This window comes from Strix aluco, chromosome 3, assembly GCF_031877795.1.
Source record: "Strix aluco isolate bStrAlu1 chromosome 3, bStrAlu1.hap1, whole genome shotgun sequence".
Lineage (NCBI taxonomy): Eukaryota > Metazoa > Chordata > Aves > Strigiformes > Strigidae > Strix > Strix aluco.
In genome coordinates this window covers 40,242,926-40,264,203 of record NC_133933.1, presented here as the reverse complement: position 1 = coordinate 40,264,203, position 21,278 = coordinate 40,242,926, and the positions used below count along the sequence as shown (strand labels likewise).

Below are 21,278 nucleotides of genomic sequence, written 5' to 3'. Positions count from 1 at the left end.
CTATACAACGATCTGTAGCAATGTAATGACCTTTTTCATTAATTAAGCCTCAAAAATATTTCCCAACATGATTTAAATGCTCCTTAAGCCTGGGGATAGCCTTCAGTACCAGAATACATTTCATTGCAGTACCCAGGTACTGTTCTTCAAACTTATACTAGTTGTCACTTTGTTGAATTCAGTGGTGTGGCTTCAAATCTACAGCAGTGTAAGGCAATGGGCAGGAATCATCTCTGTACATGGCTTTGCTGGTTTTACCAGAGGAAAGATTCAGCAGTCCATAATCCTTTTCAGCCACAACAGTTGATAAACACTGTTGGAACTAACCCTGTTAGTTTTGCCTGAGATGCATTAGGGGAAATTCAGATTGTTTTTTCCACTAACGGAGTGGTGCAAGTAAGTAGCTTCCATCTAGTGAGAAGTGATGAGCTGCTGGGAGCACTGACCTCTTCAGCCATCCCAGCTAGATCCAGAAAAGGATGCCTGTTTACCGATTAAACTGAAGGCAAGAGCTGACTTAGTGTATTCCAGCCAGAAGCAGTTAATTGATATTTATATACCTGATTGTTCCAGTAGTCAGTAATATTTAATTATGTATTTCTATTTTAATATCACAGAATCACAGAATCACAGAATCAACTAGGTTGGAAAGGACCTTGAAGATCATCTAGTCCAACCATTAACCTAGCACTGCCAGTTCCCATCTACACCGTATCACCCAGCGCTATATCGACCCTACTCTTAAACACCTCCAGGGATGGGGATTCCACCACCTCCCTGGGCAATCCATTCCACTGCCTAATAACCCGTTCTGTAAAGAAATACTTCCTGACATCTAGTCTAAACCTTCCCTGGCGCAACTTGAGGCCATGCCCTCTTGTCCTGTCACTTGTTACTTGGTTAAAGAGACTCATCCCCAGCTCTCTGCAACCTCCTTTCAGGCGATGAGGTCTCCCCTCAGCCTCCTCTTCTCCAGACTAAACAACCCCAGTTCCCTCAGCCGCTCCTCGTATGACCTGTGCTCCAGACCCTTCACCAGCTTCGTTGCCCTTCTCTGGACACGCTCGAGTAATTCAATGTCCTTTTTGTAGTGAGGGGCCCAAAACTGAACACAGTCATCGAGGTGCGGCCTCACCAGTGCCGAGTACAGGGGTAATATAATCATTTCTATTTCAGTGTAGTGTTTTTACTGCTTTATAGAAAATATGTGTTAATATGTGTGATTAGCAAAATTGATGATATTTCACAGTAGTTTTATTTATGTATTTTTATCAAGTAAACATAATAAAGTGAATAATTTTTTTGGTACTTGTCCTTTTATCATTACAGAATGCTGAGGCCTGGAACAATTTATCAACTGCTTATATCAGATTAAAACAGAAGTAAGTACTTCAAAAGGATTAGAAGATACTAAAATTTATAATATAATAAATAATTGGGATTTCCTTTTTTTGACATTGAATTTTTTATTATCATGTTAACCACATGATAAGAATAAATCCATGTATTTTGTAATTCTGATCCCTTCAGTTCTCTTTCCCAGGTTGGATCGTTGATAACAGATTTCATTTTACAGGAAATAGTTTCATAAGCTTTATACAAGTAGCAACCTCTCACCCTACACTTACACTTCTTCCTTGTTAAAAGTATTTATGATATAGCAAGTACAACCAGTGCAAAGCGTTCATATCAAAGTTGGAAACTAATTTGACTATGAAGTTAAAAAGATAAGTCCATTTCAAGCACACTATATATTCAGCCCTATGTCAATTCATACTGCATTAATCTCAGTGGATTTAAGGGAAAAACAGGCAGATTATTTTTATATTATGAAAGCAGATGGAGTTCTGCACACATACTAGCTCGCTTGTTCTTTTCCCTCCAAATTAACAGTTATTGCAATAAGCTTTGACCTAAATGGACTGCCTTTCTTATTTTGTATTTCAATTCTATGTAATAAAAATTACTTGTAGACACAGAATACCTGAAAGAACTTAATACTTAAGAATCTTCACATTATAACTTGTCCTCATGGCTACAAAAGAATAAAATAAATTTTTAAAAAGCTTACTCAAAATCTAACATCAGTTTAAGTGGTTGTGCAGTCAGGAGGCAAATTACAAAAGAGAAAAAGAATAGTAAATTTACATTAAAGGGTAAATCGGTAAACATATGAAGGAAATGTGGGAAGTAATACAAATGAATTGAAGAGATGGTTTGATATGCTAATGGGAACAGGAGGGAGGAGAAAATGAAGGTTAGAATAACTACTCAGGACTAAAAAGTAATAGAGATTTCTTTAACTTTTCAGTAGTTACTTTCATCTTCAGCAGTGCCTTGAGAATGCATGTGATAGATTGCTCCTTTTGCATGAAGTTCAAAAGGGTATGTCATGCTCAGTGTACTGGCTTATGCTTGTTTCATAAAAGTATCTTTAATCAAAATAACTTTTGTCTGTTCATCTAATACATTACATCTAATGCTGAGAAACTACTGAGTGAATAGTTTCACTTTATTGATTTAATTTTATTATTGTTAATCTACTCTTGTGATTTAACATGCTAAATAGGTATAAAACTTGTAACCTATTTGATACTGTATCAAAGACAGTAAAGGGGGGCATGTTTCTGAGCTTGCTTTTCCACAGGAATCACACAGGAGAGGAATATGTATACAGGAAACCTTAAGTCAGTATTACATGCTGATACCTGAGTGTGGCCTGTATTGGAATCTTCTTTGATTATTTGTGTAGTCACTTACAGATCAAGACTGTGTGTGAGTTAGTTTAATCCACTTTCAAAGCAGAGGATATCCATAGTAGTGCACTTCAGTATAATTTATTCTGGGGAACTCTAGCAGCGGTGAAAGTGTAAATTCTTATCTTTTCAAGCCTGATAGCAAAAAAAAAGAAAGTGAGGGGAGGATTAAAAAAAGGAAACCAAAAATAAAAATACTTAAGTTAATGGTTTTCTTTTGCTTCCTCATCACAATCAAGCTTTACTCCAACCAGACTCTTAAATCAGTCCCACTCAAGGATTGTTCATTTGGGTAAGGTTTAGCAGAGTCTCATACAACAGACAAATATAAACTGTGTAAGTCTTCTTGAAAAGTGTATGCAAACAACTTGCTGACACCCAAATGAAAGGTGTTTTGTTGGGGCTTGGGTTTGTTTGCTTTTTAAGAGTCCACATGTTTTGTGTATTCTGAATTTCCTCCAGAAAAATTAATTGTGATGAAAACAGACTCTACTCTTTGGTTTACCAGAAAAACTCCTCTGGGTGCCAGGCGACCTTTGAAATCTAGATCTCATATTTCTCAGAACAAACTGGGACTGGCCCTCTGTCCTTTGGGTGAAAGATTCCTGGTTTCAGAGACAGGATGACGCACTGGTACTGCCTACTGTTTCCTGTTTGGATATGAATTGGTTTAATTGTTGCCCTGGTTAAAGATACTCCATCTTTATATGATTTATTAAATACATAGGGGATTTATTTTGAGAACCTAGAGGAATTTATCAGTGTAGTAAAAGTGATGATTTGAGGAACACAATGTCTATCCCAACCCTCTGGTATCTTGTCTACATTTCACAGTTTCATCTGATTGGCATCTGCCCTGCTGATAACTTATTCACTTTTTTGAGAAGATGGGAGAGATCATACAGGCTAATCCTGCAGATGTTGAAGAGCAGTTTCAGAAACAGTTTCTTAAGGTGACTGGGGTACATCAGTCAGCCAGAGCATCTTCTAGCCTGTCAGAGAGCTGTGGCAGATCCCAGCTTCCATTGTAACAAAATCCACAGAGGAAGGAGCAGGTCTCTGTTCTTTTCTAATATAATCTATCAAAATTGGGGTCTGAAATCTCTTACTAAGACTTAACAGTGGAGGAGACCCAACTGTTAGTACATTTACTCAGCAGCATCACGTATATCAGTGTATCAGAGAGAAAAGGGGAGTGAACATGGGAAGATCCTGCCTGTGGACTATGCTGCTGTAGCTATGCCAAATGACCCGTTTTCCTTCAGTAATTTTGCTCTATCAGTCAGCTCTCTTCCCATGTATTTGGAAACTCTTTCAATGCTGTGGGCTTAGATTGGCAGTTATTTACATTTTTCCCTGACCCAGCCATTCCAGACTTGTAATGGCCTGATCCACTAGTTATATATCCTTTTTCCTGGCTGGGATATTTACACTCTCCCGGACCCTCTTTTTGAAACTCAACCAACAATTTCTTTCAGCTTTCTTTAGAGACAGCACTTTTAACAACTCACTCAAGCAATGGAGCAAGTGAACTGCAAATTTTCATAACAAGCCATCTTTATATGATCTTTATTAAGAAGAGATTTATTGTCATACCTCCTTAAAGAAGATTTTTACTGGCCTGGGAAAACACTGTTTCAAGTTTTCATTTAAAGGAATTTATTCCTTTGTGTTTTTTCTACATATCATGACTGTCCAACTGACAGTAAGCTTCAATCTCTCAAAGTTCTAAGAACACTATCATTCTGATTCACTCACAAAGCTTTTTTTAAAGATTCAAATTTATTGCAACTTTTGGCAGTACATTTAAGCCTTACCAACATATGCTTCGTTAAGACTTCTTACTCCTGTCTTTCCTCTGGCAGCACCGGTTGCATGTTGTACAGGAGGTCATACCTCTGTAAACTGTAGGTCAACTGCTTTCAGCCCATATTCTTGATTTGGCTGAACTCTCTTACGTTCCTTACCAGAGAATGCCGTTATTCTTTCCTTTAGTAAGGGAATGGTAGAGAGTTGCCTGCAGTGGATGCATGTGAAAAAAAATAAAGATACTTCCTGACTTGACAGTGACTTTATAGGAATTACTCTGTCCACCTTTATGCTACAACACTTTCTCCTGCCACTATGAGATGGTTGACTGGGCAGCACCTTTGGTGAAGGACCCTAATAGCGTTTGGGGCCACTCTGACACATTTGTACTGAGCAGCGTAGCATCAGGGAACAGAGAGTGCAAGTAAAGCTTCCAGTGACATAGGAAAAAAATGGTTGAAAATACTGGGCTTCTGTGCAATGGGTATGCATGTTTACCATGTGCAAATGTTTAAAATAAATCACAAAAAGCTGTTACTGTTAAGCAACCTTCCTTTGTGTGATGAAATGAGTCAATATCATTCTGCATCTGCCATGAACTCATGATTTTTAATTTTTTAGTGTGTGTTACAGATGAAGCATGAGTAAGATTGTTTTCTTATTGTTCCAGTTAAAAATTGAGGAAAGAAAATATTGACATAGATGGCACATTTATAATGAATTTTTGTCAAAATGTAATTATGAGAGCTAACATAGAAATTACCTAGTTCAGACTCTACAGAGTGTACTGTGGAGTGAACTGATATAAAGTAACTGGCAAGAGAGATTAAGGAATAATCAGTATTGTAAATCATGAACAATAACTTTTACATTGCTCTGTTTGCTAAACTTGATTTTTTAAATAACCAGCTTTTTAGATGATACAGTGCCAACTGATTTTAATATAGAAATCTTCTATATTAAATCTTTAATATAGAATCTTCTTTTCAATTCTTTTTTATTATTGATTAGAATCAAAGCATTTCGAACCCTCCAAGAAGCTCTCAAGTGCAACTACGAGCACTGGCAAATATGGGAGAACTATCTTCTCACCAGTACAGATGTTGGAGAGTTTTCAGAAGCAATTAAAGCTTATCATCGGCTCATGGATTCAAGAGAAAAGTACAAGGATACACAGGTGGGGAAGTTTTCATGTTAAGTTGTCCTACAAGTTAATTAATTTTTCTTGTGAGAAAGAGATTTGTTCTGATCATGGTATTAGTAATGATAGTACAGATACCAGTGAAGTTATGTAGGTAAGCCATTTAATTTTTTGAGATCTGGACTGTAAGACTAAGTATTTTAAATTAATATGGACAAAAAGGAAAACCTTTGCATCCAGATTGCCTCAGGATTTGTGAAAGGACATATATGAGCCTTGTAGTTTTAAGATCTATGCTTAAATAAAACACAGTGCATAACCCCATCTTTCCATATTGTTCCTGCATATCTTAGTATCAGAAATAATATAAATTATTTAGTTTAAATAAAGTTTTTTCCCATGTGTTTGCAAATTCCACAGATGAGCCTTTGAAAGTGAATTATGTTTCATAGATTGAGTGCATTACAGCCAGAATATTGATTCTTAATAATCGAAATGAAGAAAAATGAAGGAGATATTTTGCTCATCTTTCACTGTAGTTCAGTTAACTTCTGTGTTTGTAAATGTACCCTCTGGACAAAACCCAGAGAGCCTACGTTAACAACTTCATCTGGGATGTTACCTTGCCTAAAACCAGGTCCTGATCCAAACAGGGTTCTGTACACTCAGTGAAAACAGCAAGGTGAACCTGAAAGGCAAGCTAAAAAATCCCTTAGGCAGAGTAGTGAAATAGCTCCAAAAGCTGTTTCAAAATTAATGGATCTGGTTGAAGAGCGTATGAGATCTTAGGGAGTTTATGTGTAGTACCAGGGTAAGAGGATCCAGCTGCTACTGGTCACTGATTGCGGATGTTTCTTCTCTTATCCCATAAAATGATGAAAAATAGCTTTCCTAGATCTTGGGAGTTTGAGTCCAGCAATGAGGAGAGAGAACAGATAGAATTAATTATGCACGCAGAAGCATCTCATTTGTTCATGGGGGCAGGGATATTAAAAACTTTTTTCATATTACTTTTTAATAACAAATTGTACATGAGTACAATACTCACTAAGGAGGAGCACGTCCCCTGTGAGGGCAGGCTGAGAGAGTTGGGGTTGTTCAGCCCAGATAAGAGAAGGCTCCAGGGAGACCTTATAGTGGCCTTCCAGTACCTAAAGGGGGGGGCTGCAGGAAAGGTGAGGAGGGACTTACTTTTTACAAGGGCAGGTAGTGATAGGATGGGAGGTAATGGTTTTAAACTGACAGAGGGTAGATTTAGATTAGATATAAGGAAGAAATTCTTCACTATGAGGATAGTGAGGCACTGGAACAGGTTGCCCAGATACGTTGTGGCTGCCCCCTCCATGGAAGTGTTCAAGGCCAGGTTGGACGGGGCTTTGAGCAACCTGGTCTGGTGGAAGGTGTCCCTGCCCAAGGCAGGGGGTTTGGAACTAAGGTCCTTTCCCACCCAAACCATTCTATGATAGTCCATCGTGCTTATCATTCTAAATGTCCATTTTAGATATTTTGAGATGATACAGACTCCTATATGTTTTGTCAAATTTTATTCAAATATGGAGGATATTGCTCCAATGTACTGCAAAAATATTTCTATTTTTGTTGTATAACTCTTTTTTCATCTTGTTCTCATGCAACTTCTATAATTTTTACAGAAGTATATATATGCTGTGTATGCTAAATTTTTTTTTGCATCCTAATTTTAACTTTGGCCTCTGATATGTGAAGTGCTTTATGGATTTCATCATAACTTCTAATACAGTCTCTTCAATTAGAAGAATTTTTGCTACTTGGCCAAGAAAAACCTCAGAGCCTGATTAAAGAATTTCAGAAAGGCTTTAATCGATTATCTTACAAGGAAGAAAAGAGTATACCCATAGCAAAACAAAAAAAGCACATAAAACTGAAAGCTTCTGCTGAGATTGTTTATAAAGCTCACCATTAATTTCTGAGCTTCTCCCATTTGCCAACTGGCCTGTTTTAAATAGAGATGCTCTATAACCCTCTTGTGCAATTGTATTTTAACAAAGTATAGTCATGGTACATGAGTAAGTGAAAGCATACACCTCTGTTTCCATCCAAAGCAGATGATCTTCTCTCAGGTTCTATTTTGTATTTGTAGCCATCGTAGATTTCAATTGATAGACTACTAAACTAGATGACATAGTGGTGAGAAAGAAGGTAAGAATTTAAAAATCCGGAAAAATAAATATGCACAGGACTGGAAGAAACAAGTTGAGTCATTGATTGCAGTTCTTTGTGAAAACAGAAAGCCAATCACCAATCACTTTTAGCATAATCATTGTTGCAGAATACTCCTTCTGAGACTGAATGCATCAGAGGGTGCAACTGAATACATAATTCGAAATGTCCTTGATTTGTGTAGTTACATAAGATTTTTATTATTTTATTTCAGTATAGTATGAAGTCATATTTGTAAATCACTTAATTTCTTCTAGTAACAGTAAGGCATTAATATCTTCATTTGTGATTTCTGTTAGGCCATTGCTGTCTTTTTGTGCCAGACTTCTTGAGTATAGAATGCAGCTTTGGGAAATTTTGCTTCTAAGCTATTCTAGTTATTTAACGATGTCATCCTTGTGGCAAAGGTTCTGAGATCAAGATATCACGAGGCTTGAAGATATGTATGTACAGATTCTGCAAACAGAATTGAACAAGGAAAACCTGAAGGGCTGTTTTTATAAACAAGCAGCAAGGCAATAAAAGATTACAGCAAGGACATCCTTTTGAAAGTCTCAGTTTCCTCATATTCCCCTTAAATGTTATAAGCGTGCTTTCTTACCTTCCTTACTAGTTCTTAAAATTCTTCAAGTTCCCATATTCCTTTTAATGTTTATGAACCTATGGAGAAATACATCTTGAAAGCATTTAATATAGATGTTATGTAATAAAAGATAAGGGCTCACTGAATTATCTGTAGTTTCAGCTAGTATATCAGTCACTAAAAATTACCTGAGAAGAAAACCTTACCTGTTGTCATCATCAAATTAGCCTCTGAATTATTAGTCTGAGGTTGTGAATATACCTGAAAGATTTCTGCAACTGCTAATCATACTACTTTGCACATGCATGCTTGTGGAGACAAGCAATCTTTTTTTACTTGGAAAGTTGCAGTTCTGTGAATAGCAAAGTTATTTTGTGGGTGGAAAAGCTGTTTTGCTACATTGCTTTCAGATCAGATCTTCATCCTGTGCTGTCAAAGAATATGAATTCAGAAGTATGGACAAATGGTTCCTCTCTGCAATTCTGTGTTCTTGAGAATGTAGCAAAGTTTTTCTGTTACCCTTTCCATCAAATATCATTCTTATTTCAGCAGTTCATATTGCCAGACTGTTTCTAATAAAAAGCTGCAAGAGCATGTTCCAAGGAGACTTTGAGGAGGAATTAAAAATTTCTGTTTCTTTTAAGTAGCTCACTAATGACAACTGTCTTTATAATAAAGCTTTAATTTGGGAGGGGCATAAGGAGACCTCATAGACTGCAGATTTGTCATTTTGGATCTGATATTGAGGGTTCTCTTCTTACTTGAGCACTGTCAAGTTTGATTAGTATTAGTGAAGCTTCTAAAAATGGTTCAACCAAATGAATTTTTACATGAAAGGAGCTGTTTGGAGAACAATCGTGGAACGAGATTAACTGATAGCAATCACAGCATTTAAAAATGTCTGAGTTTGTTTCTAAGGTTTTGTCCCATGGTGGTTTTTGTTCAGTTTTTAGTAAACACACATTATTCACAAAAGCAAACGAAAAGGAGGAATGCAGATTGTGTGATGTCATACTAAACACAAACTCTCTGCACAGTGGTCATATGGTTCATGAAAAGAGTCATTAAAAAGAACCAAAAAAAGCTCTACTGCTTGCATGGGATCCTGGGCAACAGAGCATTGCTTTAGTAGTTTAGTATGTATGGCAGTTTAAAATCTCTCAAAGATATAAATTAAAACTTAACACTTAAGACGACTGTCTAAAACGGAAAGCTCTGTTACACTGCTAACTTTTTGATGATTAGCACAATTCACTTGCAGTTTGAAACAGCTTTATTTAACAGTTGGGCAAAGCCAAGTAGTGTTAATGATTCATTACTGTTTAGTGGACCCTTTAATCTGGGCCTTCACACTAGTTTTATTTTAACTCCTGTAGTGCTAATGTTTATATGATGAATTACAAAAAAAAGAGATAGATTATGGTGATGAAAGTGTAAGCAAAGCCTGAACTCTGTAGGAATATGGATAACTTTTCAGTTGCTAAATCCTACTGACTGAGGAAACATTTTTTTCATGTGCAAACAAAGTATCATTGGCTTTAAAACTCTTCATAACTATACATGTGAACCAACTTTCTGGACTTGAGTAACAACTTTGTTAAACTGAAAAATTGATTGAGAAGTCATACGTGTACGTATGAATCCTCAGGACCAGTTCTAGTTCCTTTTCAAAAGAGAACGTAGTTTAATGTTTCTTCTTACACCTCTTTTATGGTTTTTATTACAATGCTGTAGTAATGGAAATATCAATACTTGATGGTGTTTTTCTAGCAAATCATTATAGAAGACCTGATTCATTTAATGATGGGTTTTAGTCCCTTAGATTCCAAATCACAAATGTAGTATGAATTTCAGAACTCTTGGACTGTTAATAGTTGATCATATTTTCTATTATGTTAAGTGAGAATCCAAAGGAGAGGAGAGGAGAGGAGAGGGGAGGGGAGGGGAAGGGAGGGGAGGGGAGGGGAGGGGAAGGGAGGGGAGGGGAAGGGAGGGGAGAGGGGAAAGGGGAAAGGGGAAAGGGAAAGGGAAGCCAGTGTGCCATACCATTTTATAAGGGCTGTACTGTTATGGTTTGGGGGAGCTGTTTAGCTGATGTTCAGATGCTACTATGATTTCATATTGATTCTGAAAAGATACCAGGGAGATGTATAATTTTTTTTTCACTTTTTCTGTTACATGGATTTATTTCATAACATCATCAGCCATTTTGATTTATCTGGGCTGTTTTGCCAAAGATTTCCTGTGTCTGATAAAACTCTTAATTAATTCATGGGAGTCATTCTATAGAAGAAAAGTTGTTTTAGGAAAATGACATATCACAAATACTAAACTACATTTGTTTTTATTTTAAGTGTAATATACTTTGATACTGTCATAATTTTTGCATTACTTTCTGCCAGAACTACATCTTGGTTTGTGAGGACGCACCCCTGTCCTGCTTTTAGTACAGTAGTGGTATATTTGTGTGGTTTGGGGCTATTCACAGATCATCTTTGAAATTGGTTTTATTACTGTCTTGATATTAATATTGCTGTTAATGTAATTTCATTGTAAGTATTGATATCATGAGGACAAAAATGTTGAAGCATTAAAGTTGCCAAATGGTAGCCTCACAAGTTAGGAAGTACCAGCATGAAGGTGTTTGTATACCCTTTACTGGCCTGTCTTAAATACCGACCTTATGAGACTTCAATTTTTTTTTTCATTATTTCTTCCCCAGTCTCTGTGTCTCATGCACTACACAGAACGGGTAGTTCTCACTTAATAAGACACAGCTTTTCTTGGTTTTATTTCCTTCTGATTCACCATATGATCCAATGTCTTAATTTACACTTGCTGTTTTTCATTTTATGGAGAAGGAACTGAGGCACAGAAAAACTGTTCTCTAATTCATCAGTGTCCAGTTTGGGACACGAAGACTCATGTTTTTTTTAGGGACACTTGGTATTATGTAGCATTTCATACATTTCACCAGCAGCTGCACGTGCTCAGCATTTCTGCAGGTCAGATGCCACATACTCCAGCCAGTGACTCAGAAAGTATGGCCATTAAATGAGTACTTGTAAAAAGTTTGATTGAACTGACTTGACTAGAAATTCACCAGAAGTGCAGTAAACAGTTTCCCAAGGTGATATTCAGTTGCCTCCCAGTTTCCATCTCATCCACTATACATCTTTCAGTTTTCAGTTTCTGCAGGTAGTTAAATAGAGAATTAATCTGGTTCAGCCTGTTTACTGATCTTTTCATAACTGTATTACAAGGTGAATATATCTTTAGGGTACTGCCACAATTTCCTATGCCATTCTTTTTCACACTAGCCTGTCCTGTTAATCCAAATTTCTTTCTTAGCTCTTTGGCTTTATCTTCACCAACTGTAGAATCTTACAGATGAGCTTTAAATTAGTTGAATTACTCCCCTAATAATGTATTTCTTAGTAAATTCTGTACTTTTGTCATATGGTATTTGTATTTTACTGAATCACTAATAGAGACCAGATATTACATATATCATTATATATACTGATGTTGATTTGAGTTGAAATAAAAACTCTTTCCTGCTGCTTTTTTAAGGTGCTGGCTATTCTGGTCAGAGCAGTAGTGAATGGTATGGCAGATCGCACTGGAGAGGTAGCGAGTGGATTAAAGGGAAAATTGCAAGAGCTCTTGGGCAGAGTGACTTCACGAGTGACAAATGACGGGGAGATCTGGAGACTTTATGCCCAACTTTATGGAAATGGACAGAATGACAGTGGTGAAGATATTGAAAAGGTAAATGTTTTGTGAGGTATATGGTTTTATGGATACACACTTCTGGTACAAACCTTCTGTTCTCTAACAAACTATAGTGCTATGGTAAGACATGTTCTTGTTCCAGACATGTTTTGCTTTAGTGTTTCTATAAGCTTATTTTCTGCTTTTCATGTTCCTACAGCACACATTCTTACTATCTAACAGGAGCAAGACATTTTACATCAGTTTTTGTGGATTTTTAAAGAATATCTCTCTTTTATCAGTATTTCATTTTAGATCATCCGATCACATCATATGTGCAATGTCTTGGATTTGCATTCTGAAACTTTTCTTGGCAGCAATTGAATGTCTGTAATCTAATAGTGGTGTTTTGTGCGTGATTTTAAATTTGAATCTTTGATTCTGAAGATAAGATATTGCAGCTTCTGGAAAAGAGGATCTTAATGGCATGATCCAGTGGCATCATAAGCCATCTATATTCTTCTTTGCAATCACTAAGGGAAAATGCACTTAAGATAGTTCCCAGAGTAAAAGTGCTTTGTCCTTATTTAAGGACACTTGTCTTTTATGAAATGGTTTCTCTTTACCCATCTCTGGTTTTGCTATGTTCCATCTCTCGTTTCTATCACTTCCCAGGTAATCGAGTTGGTTGCATTTCCAAAATAACCACTCTGCACAGCTAAAAGTGTTTACTTTGTTGTATGCTGGAGTGTGCTTTGCATTTGGTATTAAATTTCCAAAATTCAAGTAGCCTTTCACACCCCAAAACCACTTACAGGTTAACAGATATTCACTGAAGCTGAAAATACACAAGGTCAACATTCAGTATGTGTTTCCTAATGGGGGTATGCCTTTGGCCTGGGCAAAAATGTCAGTCTGGAGGATTGCTTGTTGCTTGATGTCAGGCATATTAGGCATATGGTCAGGCCTACAAATTGTATGCCTGTGGGGTTAAACTTATAATTATTGGGGCCTTGCTTATTGTCTTCCTCTTTATGCTCTGCCCTGTGAAATGCCTTGTTCAGTCATTGCCATTGTCCACCTCCAATTCCTGCCTTTTATCCTTCCCTATTTTTCTTTACAGCTGAACAATAAAAGGGATTTGGCCTATTTAGAATTCAGAAGTACAGACACTGCAATATCCTGTAATATATCCTCAAATTCTTACTCAGACATGCAAAGTAGCAGAGGCCCTGTCTATACTATAAATGTAATTGTTTCAGAATCTGGTTACATCACAGTATTTTTCACTAACCCAGTTAAAAACATGGTTTCAATTTGTAGAGTAGACAGGACTTTAACTGTGTTTCCTAATCAGACTGGTTATGGAACATGCTTAGGTCTAGCTTGCACTGCAAAATGCAATGATGTTTATAAATACTTAAGGTATGCTTACGTGTGTATCCAAGTATCCTGGTATGATGGTACCATAGATATAGAACATGAAAGAGCAAAACTGCCTACAGCCACAGCATATATTAATTTACAGTTTAAAAATTAATTTACCATACAGTAGGTAATCACTGGTAGCTTTAGTGATATTATATTATAAAGTAAAAATGTTAAAAACAGTATTTATTGGCTTCACTGCCACAAGCATCACCATGTGTCAGTTGGATATTAAGTGAATATATCTGTAGAAAAATTCCAGATGTATTGTTACAGTTTTCCACCCACATTTCTTATGCAAAAGGTTAATGAATTCTGAAAGGGCATTATTTACTATATTGTGGCATCACAGGACAAAGAGATGGGAACACATCTATCATAGTGTCATGTGCCTCCTTACAAACGTAGGGTTTGGCGTCTAGTCCATAATGTAATACCTTATTTAGTGCAGATTTAATTATATTTAACCAATTTTGTCCCTGACATTGCATTTGAAAGAACAACCTCGTATGTCTGACTATTGTAAAGGGTGGGCTGGTTGTTGGGGTTTTTTACCTTTCTGCTCTGCTGCTGTATCTGATGCCGTGAATCACTGGAGTCTACAGTTACAATTCACAACAGTGCTTCGTAAATTGAATCTAAGTCAGACGGAGTTTACAAGTTAGGTGTGTAAAACTATTGAAGTGTTGGGTATGTGGGTTTTTTTCTTTAGCTCAGTATATATTTACTCTTACACTTTTATGTATCCGACCTGTCACCTCATTCAGTACTTCATTCTTTCCTATGCTGAATGCAGTTCAGTCCCCCTCTCCCACCAAGGAATCTTTCCCACCTTCAAGTTTCCTGCTGATCCATACCCAAGCTATGAAACCCTTCTGTTCCTTGAACTTTCCCCAGCTCGTAACTGTTTCCTTCCAGGATAAATCCAGATTCAAGAAGTGCAAACAAACAGCCCACAAGACTTTGAATTCTTTCCTCTCTCTGACATCTGTCAGCAAAACCCCCCTAATTTGCTGCTCTGACTCAAGACACGTGCAGTCTGAAATCAGACTGCGGTAAAAACTGTTCCTTCTCTTGGAAGTTGTTGCCTCTGCTGGCTAGAACTACTACCAGTTATAACCTAGGTTATTGTGAAAAAAATTAATTTGCTCTGGTTTGACTTAATACACCTTTACTGCAATTTATAGCAGCATGAGCCATTCAGTCATCCATGCCATACTGATTGGAACTTCAGTGGGAGAGAGAAGGTGAAAGTTTCTGGGGTGACAACCCCCCAGTTTAATCTGCCTTTGTTCAGCAACCAGAAATCTTTATTGTGCTCATGTATATGTACCACATGGAAAGTTTTTAAAATGATATTTAAACTCTTTAAAAAGGTAATTGAAAAGTTATCATTGAACCAAGGCATGTAATTTCCGGCATGTGTTTGTTTCATATTTTTGATGCTGTAGAAACGAAACAAAACTCAAAAAGCAAAATTTAATTTATTTTGCTTGAATTTTTCTTTTTTTTTTTTTCTTAATGGGACCCTCCTTCCATATTGTTTACATTTATTTCTCCTGTTCACACTGAGAACCAGAGCAGTATAGCAGCTAATAGCTGTGTCTGTAAAATACATTATTCGCCAAGAATACATATACAGAAAGAAAGCTTTGATGTATTCAGTTATAATTTTTTTAGGTAAAAAATTGCTGTTCAAAGTGTGAGTACAAGTATTTTTCTGTTATTCATGTGCATTTAATTATGATGACTTGGCAAACATGGGTCACATCCATCAGTCTAGACAGATTTTAAAAAGATAAAAATTAGACACGTTACTTCATATGCCTCTTGTACTTGAGATGCAATATTGGCGAAGAACATCTGTGTTACAGCTGGTGCTTAACGTTGCAGAGAAGGACACTACTCCAGCACACAGGAAATCAAACATAGTAAAGATATATTCATTTTCTGGATTGAGCATTGATTTCATAGATACTTAAAACTAAATTAGTCTCCTAGTTTATTTTCTCACATACTGATCATTTTTTTTCCTCCTTGCAGTCACTGCAGTGTCTCACTAAGGCACATAAATGTGAAATTCAATCAAGTGATTGGGAGAAAGATGTTTCTTCTTTTAAGGAAGTGGTGAAAGGAGCCATAGAGATTGCACATGGTATGTTCCACCCGAAAAGAACTCCTATTATTCATGAAGAATGTAGCAAATTTTTATTAAGCTTAGTAACAAAATAATATTATACTTAATCCATTATATTTATTCCTACTATTGGGAGTCCTTTAACAGAGAGCATCACCCTAATAGTGCATACAAAACTATACTTGGAATGAGGCAGAAATTGTGTTGGGTGAGTCAGTAAACATATGACTGGTAAACATGGAATCAGTTAATTTCATGGTCTAGCAATTTCATCATGCACTTGAAAACGCATCTATAGTTCATCTCGGTCCTCAAACCATCACATAAGTTTGATTGACTCTGCCACTCAGGAGATGGACAAAACTTAGACTCGGTAAGACCATTCATTGTGCTGTGATATTTGTGTTTAAGAAGGACACATATACCTATTGGGTTTAGAGTTATCTTCTCAAAATTACTTGGCATTCTTTTTCTCTGTGTTTTTTTGGGGGGATATGACATTAAAAAGATTATCTGTGGAAAGTGTCAAGATTTTAAATTAAATGTTGCTTAAAGATTATTGCTATAGAGGTAATGATTTTTTTGTTTTGGCATCCTTTTCTTCTGTGTTTGGATTCTAGTGGCTATAAAGTGCAGCAAGAACAAATCTAATCATCAGGAAGCTTTGCAGATACTTTCTTCAGCTCGGCTTAACTTACGTGGATTGTCATCCAAAGCAAAGGTAGGAATGTTTGAGAGGTAGGAATTCTTGTTTGAAAGCTAGGAATCTTTGTTCTGTTGCCAGAAACCATTTCTCTGGTTTGAGTCACATAGATCACACAATACCTGCCTGATCCAGTGCATCATCAGATGGATATACACCCTCTATGCTGTTAAGGATTCCAGTTTTAAGTAGACTTTTATTTCCCTTCTTCCTGCTGGGCTTTGACCGAAATAAACCTACTAGTCTTAGAGATATCATTGACATTTTAGAGTAAGTTAGAATTTTACTTAAAATGTTGGGCAAGCAGACTCGAATGTTTGGAAGAAATCAGTCATTTCAAGTACGGGTTCTTATGTGAGAAGTCATGGGGGAAGCAGGGCAGTCTCAGAAAGAATGGATGTAAACCTGCAGAAAGGACCAAAACCTGTCAGGACTACTTCGCATCACTTGAAGTGTTTTAAAACTGGGTTTATTTATTAAAAGAGGGAACTAATTTTTACTAAGGTTTTCATGGATACCCTACCAATTCAGATATTAATTCATCTGAAAATGTCACCATGTTTGAATCATACATTTGGTTTTTGGAGTTGTGCCACCATAGCCAGACACCTGAAGAGCCATGTCTGTTTCTGCACCATCATTATCCTAGTTTTACCCTTCATCTTACAATATGAGACACAGCCATTGTTTAACTGAGGACTGATCTGGAATACGTTTTCATTCAAAATACATTTAGTGTCTGAAAAAATTATTCTTCCTGGCTGTGTGTGGGGTTTAGTAAATGTGAATTACAGAGCATAAGTTTTATAACATGTGTGCTTGTGTTACAAAGTGTTGATCCATCATCAGTGTGCTAAACTTGGCTCACGCTCTTTTAAGTCCTATAATTTTATAGATAAAAGCCTAGGAAAGTTGTATAAGCAGACACAAGCTGGCTCTGTAACTGTGCTGTTAAATACTGGCATACATAAGTCTTCGGAATGTGGTGAAAAAAGCCACAACGTGTATGTTTTGTTGTGATTCACAAAATGCTTTTAAAAACAAAGTGTATAGACTGAGTATGATTGTAGTGAAAGCAAGACTACTTGACATAAATGATATAAATACAAGTACAGGTGGTTTATATTATGAAAGATCATGCAGTATCTGAAAGATTAAGAATAGGTGAGTCTAGTAAATTGTATTCTTAATTCCTGAAGGCACTAATTAAATTAACATCTGTATTACTGGCAGATAATGGTGCCTCTAAGTTTTATGGCACTTCTGAGAAAACTGAAATGTTAAAGATAAAGCTGTTAGTATGACCTCACTGTTTTTGCATACTTTCCAAGATGCCATCTTATTTTTAATTTGAAGTGACATTGAATTTCCAAAGCGTGTTGTAGTTTAAAAACTCAGTCATCTTCTGTAAGATCCTATGCACAGTTTAGCACTGTTTATGCCTGTACAAGCTTAACTGCAGCATCTCCTTTTGCTGCCTTGTGAGTCAGTATTAGTGTGGGGTTGTTTTTTCTTTTGACAGAGAAGAGCACTTAAAAAATGAGCTAAGAGCAGACTCAGTAGTTAAGATTTCAGAAGGAATAAAGGAACTTTGAAAGTAACTTTTAAAAGCTGAAATTCCAAAATGTTGCAGTCAGGACAGGCAATTGGAACAAATCAGTAGTTTTTGTACAGGTGAAACAATGTTGCTTTTCAGAGTCTCACCTCTCCTGGGATATGCATCTCTGACATTCAAGCTCCTGTGTTGTGCCAGACTCATGATGCACCCACAGTCTGCTGAAAGCTGCAACTTGAAAATGTGTTGTTAATGGGATCCTTTCTGTACAGAGCTTTCTGGGCAGGCACGTGCTCTGGCAAGTAGCATAGTGGGCTCTCTTCTGCCTCTTGCCCCCATGCATCATTCGGATCTGACAGGTGGGGTCTCCGAAAACGAGAAAGGTCACGGAGCTGTATCAGAAATGCAAGAAATGTGGGTACTGTTGTGGGGAAACATGGGGCACAAAGCCCAAAGAATGATGGTGCGTGAAACTTCCCCAGGCTGCATCAAGTTGAATAGATCTCTTTAACTATGAAAGAAAAAAAAAAAAATCATCCTGATTTATTTAGCTGTCTTAGCCAGAAAGAACCACTTTTCTGTCACATTCCCAGTGTGAGGTTTTTGGGCAGAAATTCAGTGAAGTTTCTGTACTTGTAGCAGGAACATGTTCCTATTTTTGTGTAAGATGTTCCTTTGTTCAGTGACAACACTGTTCTGAGACACATTGAAGATCTTGGTTAAGGCCTTTTAAGTACATTTTTGTTTATATACGTATCTGTATTGTCCCATTATGTTTTGATGATATAATGATGTACAGATGTACTCCAGAGCAACTTTTGTTTTCTTGGTTTGTTTTTGTATCTAAATGTAGGCTTTTCATTTGTGTCAAATGAAGTGTGAATCACTCTCCCTTTACATAATAAAGGGGAAACATATGTTTGGGTCCACCACCACCACCATATTTCTATGGAGTGGTACCTCACACAGCCTCAATATTACTTGAGTCAAATGACAGGTCCTGGCCTTGCAGTAGCAACATACTATCTCAGGGCTTTAGACAGTCGTTCAGCCTTCTTCTCCCTCATTTTCCCTGTAAATACATGAAGATTATGATTGCTCATGAGTTAGCTGCTTTGTGTTTCTGTTAATGTCTTAAGGTCTTTAAGAAGAAACTATTTTTATTATTCTGTAGTGTTTTGTTTTCTCTTGTATAACTTAGTTACACACAGATGAATGTCTCCACCCATGCATGTCTTGACATCAAATGTTAAAACATACTTATTTGAGGTTTTGGAAAAAATAACGCAACAGAATATGACATTGTGGAAAATGGCCATTAAAATTCACAACTACTAATTTATCAGCAGGTGGGTTTGTGAATGACAGTGACAGTATATGTAATGCTCTTCTATTTGAGTTTCACAGTAAAGTTCTTTACTTTTGATGGGATCGGAGTCAGTGTAGGCAGTCAGGTCAGAGTGTGTGTGTGTGTGCGCGCGCGCGCACCTTCTGTTTATTAGCCACAGAATGGCCTTTTTAAAGAGAGAGATACCAGCATAGGTACCAAAAATACAAAAGGCAGGATAGTGGTGATGAGCTTCCTGTATTCTGTCTCTATGCTTAAACAGAGAAACTGTATGTATATTTTAAAATAATGTATTTTTTTTTTGTCATGCAGCAACTTTTTGTTGATGTAACAAGTAATGAGGTTCATGGTGAGATAGCTGATGAGGTGACGACTATGGACAATATGATTGCTGAACTTCAAGAACTGAGCAACCAGCTGAGAGACCAGTGCTGACATACAGACCAGATTTTGTGACAGGAAGACAATAATGACATGTTTCTTTTGCCACAGCTTTTGCTGATGAAATGGTAACAATTCTAATGCAACAACACTCTCAATAAACATTTTTCTATACAGTGCTGTTCTTGTGGCCAGCTTTCTTCAGAGTTCAGCCTGCTTTTTAAGATTCTTATCAGCTCTCTCTGTCTTAAAGTTGTGTGTTTTCGTTCCTCAGGCCCAGATTTTCTGCAACAGAGCTACTTGTATTTATAAGGCGATTATTGGGGATTAGTTCTGCCTGGCTGCATCACACCCAGGCGCCAGGCCTCCCTGGGACGCCCCACCTATGTTGCAATTGGGGGAGCAGGAGAGGTGCCAAGGGCGGGAGGAGATGGACAAGCACGCAGCAGAGGCGGGACCTGGGCCCAGCCTGTCACCCTCCGCAGCGAGGCGCGCAGCCAATCGGAGGGTGCGTCTGTCTGCCGCTGGCCAATCAGAGGAGCTGTAAGGCTGGCCCGTCAGTGGCGGCAGGCTGTCACGGCGGGGAGTGCGGTGGGCGCTGGGGGCTGCAGGCGGGGCCAGGCCTGAGGTGGGTTGCTGGGTCGTCAGGCACTTCCCGATTTTAATTCGGTGTTAATTGCTTACAGGGGAGTAGGAGTGGGGTCCTGAGAGTAAGAATTTAGTCTTTTTCTTGTAATACTAGGATGTTTGCTGCATTGGGATTTACAAACAGTTATTACCTGAAGCAGTATTACATTATTCAAAAATAGATAACTTGTGTCCCATGGGCAGTAGACAAGCTTTTCATTTCGGCCTTTTACAGGCATGCAGATTTCCCCCCACTGAGGCAGCAATAAAACTGCAGACTAATCTACAGTACTGACATCTGAGTAGACCTGAATAAGTTATTTTCATCTAAACTACTTTGCATTGTTCCGTTTTGAAGCATCTTTGCTACAGCTCTTCTTAAAAAGTAGGATTTTTTTCAGGGTTTTCCAGAAACCTATGCAAAATAGTTTCCTCAGTCATCATGATTTTGGCCTTTGTGTATGAGAATGATGCAGTCTCCAAAAATGTGGTTATCTATATTCTGGGTATGCACTGTCTGTGGTGGGGTCAGTAAAACTACACCATTACTAAATGGGAAGAATACTCTCCCTGAAGAGAAAGTTGGAAGGTAAAAGGAAAACAATTAATTGGATTTGAAGCAGCAGTAAAAGTTAGTTTGCTGTGTGAAGGGGGAAACCGTCTTGATGCCTTTGTGAAGCCTTGTATCCTTGTAAAGCTTCTTAGAATGGGAAATAAATTATTTGCTGCCAGTATTTTAACATGAGGTTCCCACAAAAAATAGTCTTAGAAATGGATTTACCTGCTAGTGAAGGAGAGCTGGCTTCAAAACACCTCTTCATTGAAATGGCCCAGAAAGGGAAAAGGAATTAAAGTTTGTGCAGAGTGTATTTGCTGGAGATCCTCCCATTTTGCTTA

General features: G+C 37.4%; 1 protein-coding gene across 1 annotated transcript in view; it reads left to right on the top strand.

The window, feature by feature from the left end:
• TTC27 (tetratricopeptide repeat domain 27) overlaps positions 1-19,930 on the top strand; it is a 138,055-nt gene extending 118,125 nt beyond the window's left edge. The window contains exons 15-20 of the mRNA XM_074818246.1: positions 1,330-1,382; positions 5,577-5,742; positions 12,062-12,259; positions 15,674-15,785; positions 16,388-16,488; positions 19,686-19,930. Coding sequence (XP_074674347.1) covers positions 1,330-1,382; positions 5,577-5,742; positions 12,062-12,259; positions 15,674-15,785; positions 16,388-16,488; positions 19,686-19,808 — 753 coding nt within the window. The 3' untranslated portion in view covers positions 19,809-19,930. The remainder of the gene's footprint in view (positions 1-1,329; positions 1,383-5,576; positions 5,743-12,061; positions 12,260-15,673; positions 15,786-16,387; positions 16,489-19,685) is intronic.
• Positions 19,931-21,278: the final 1,348 nt, after the last annotated feature.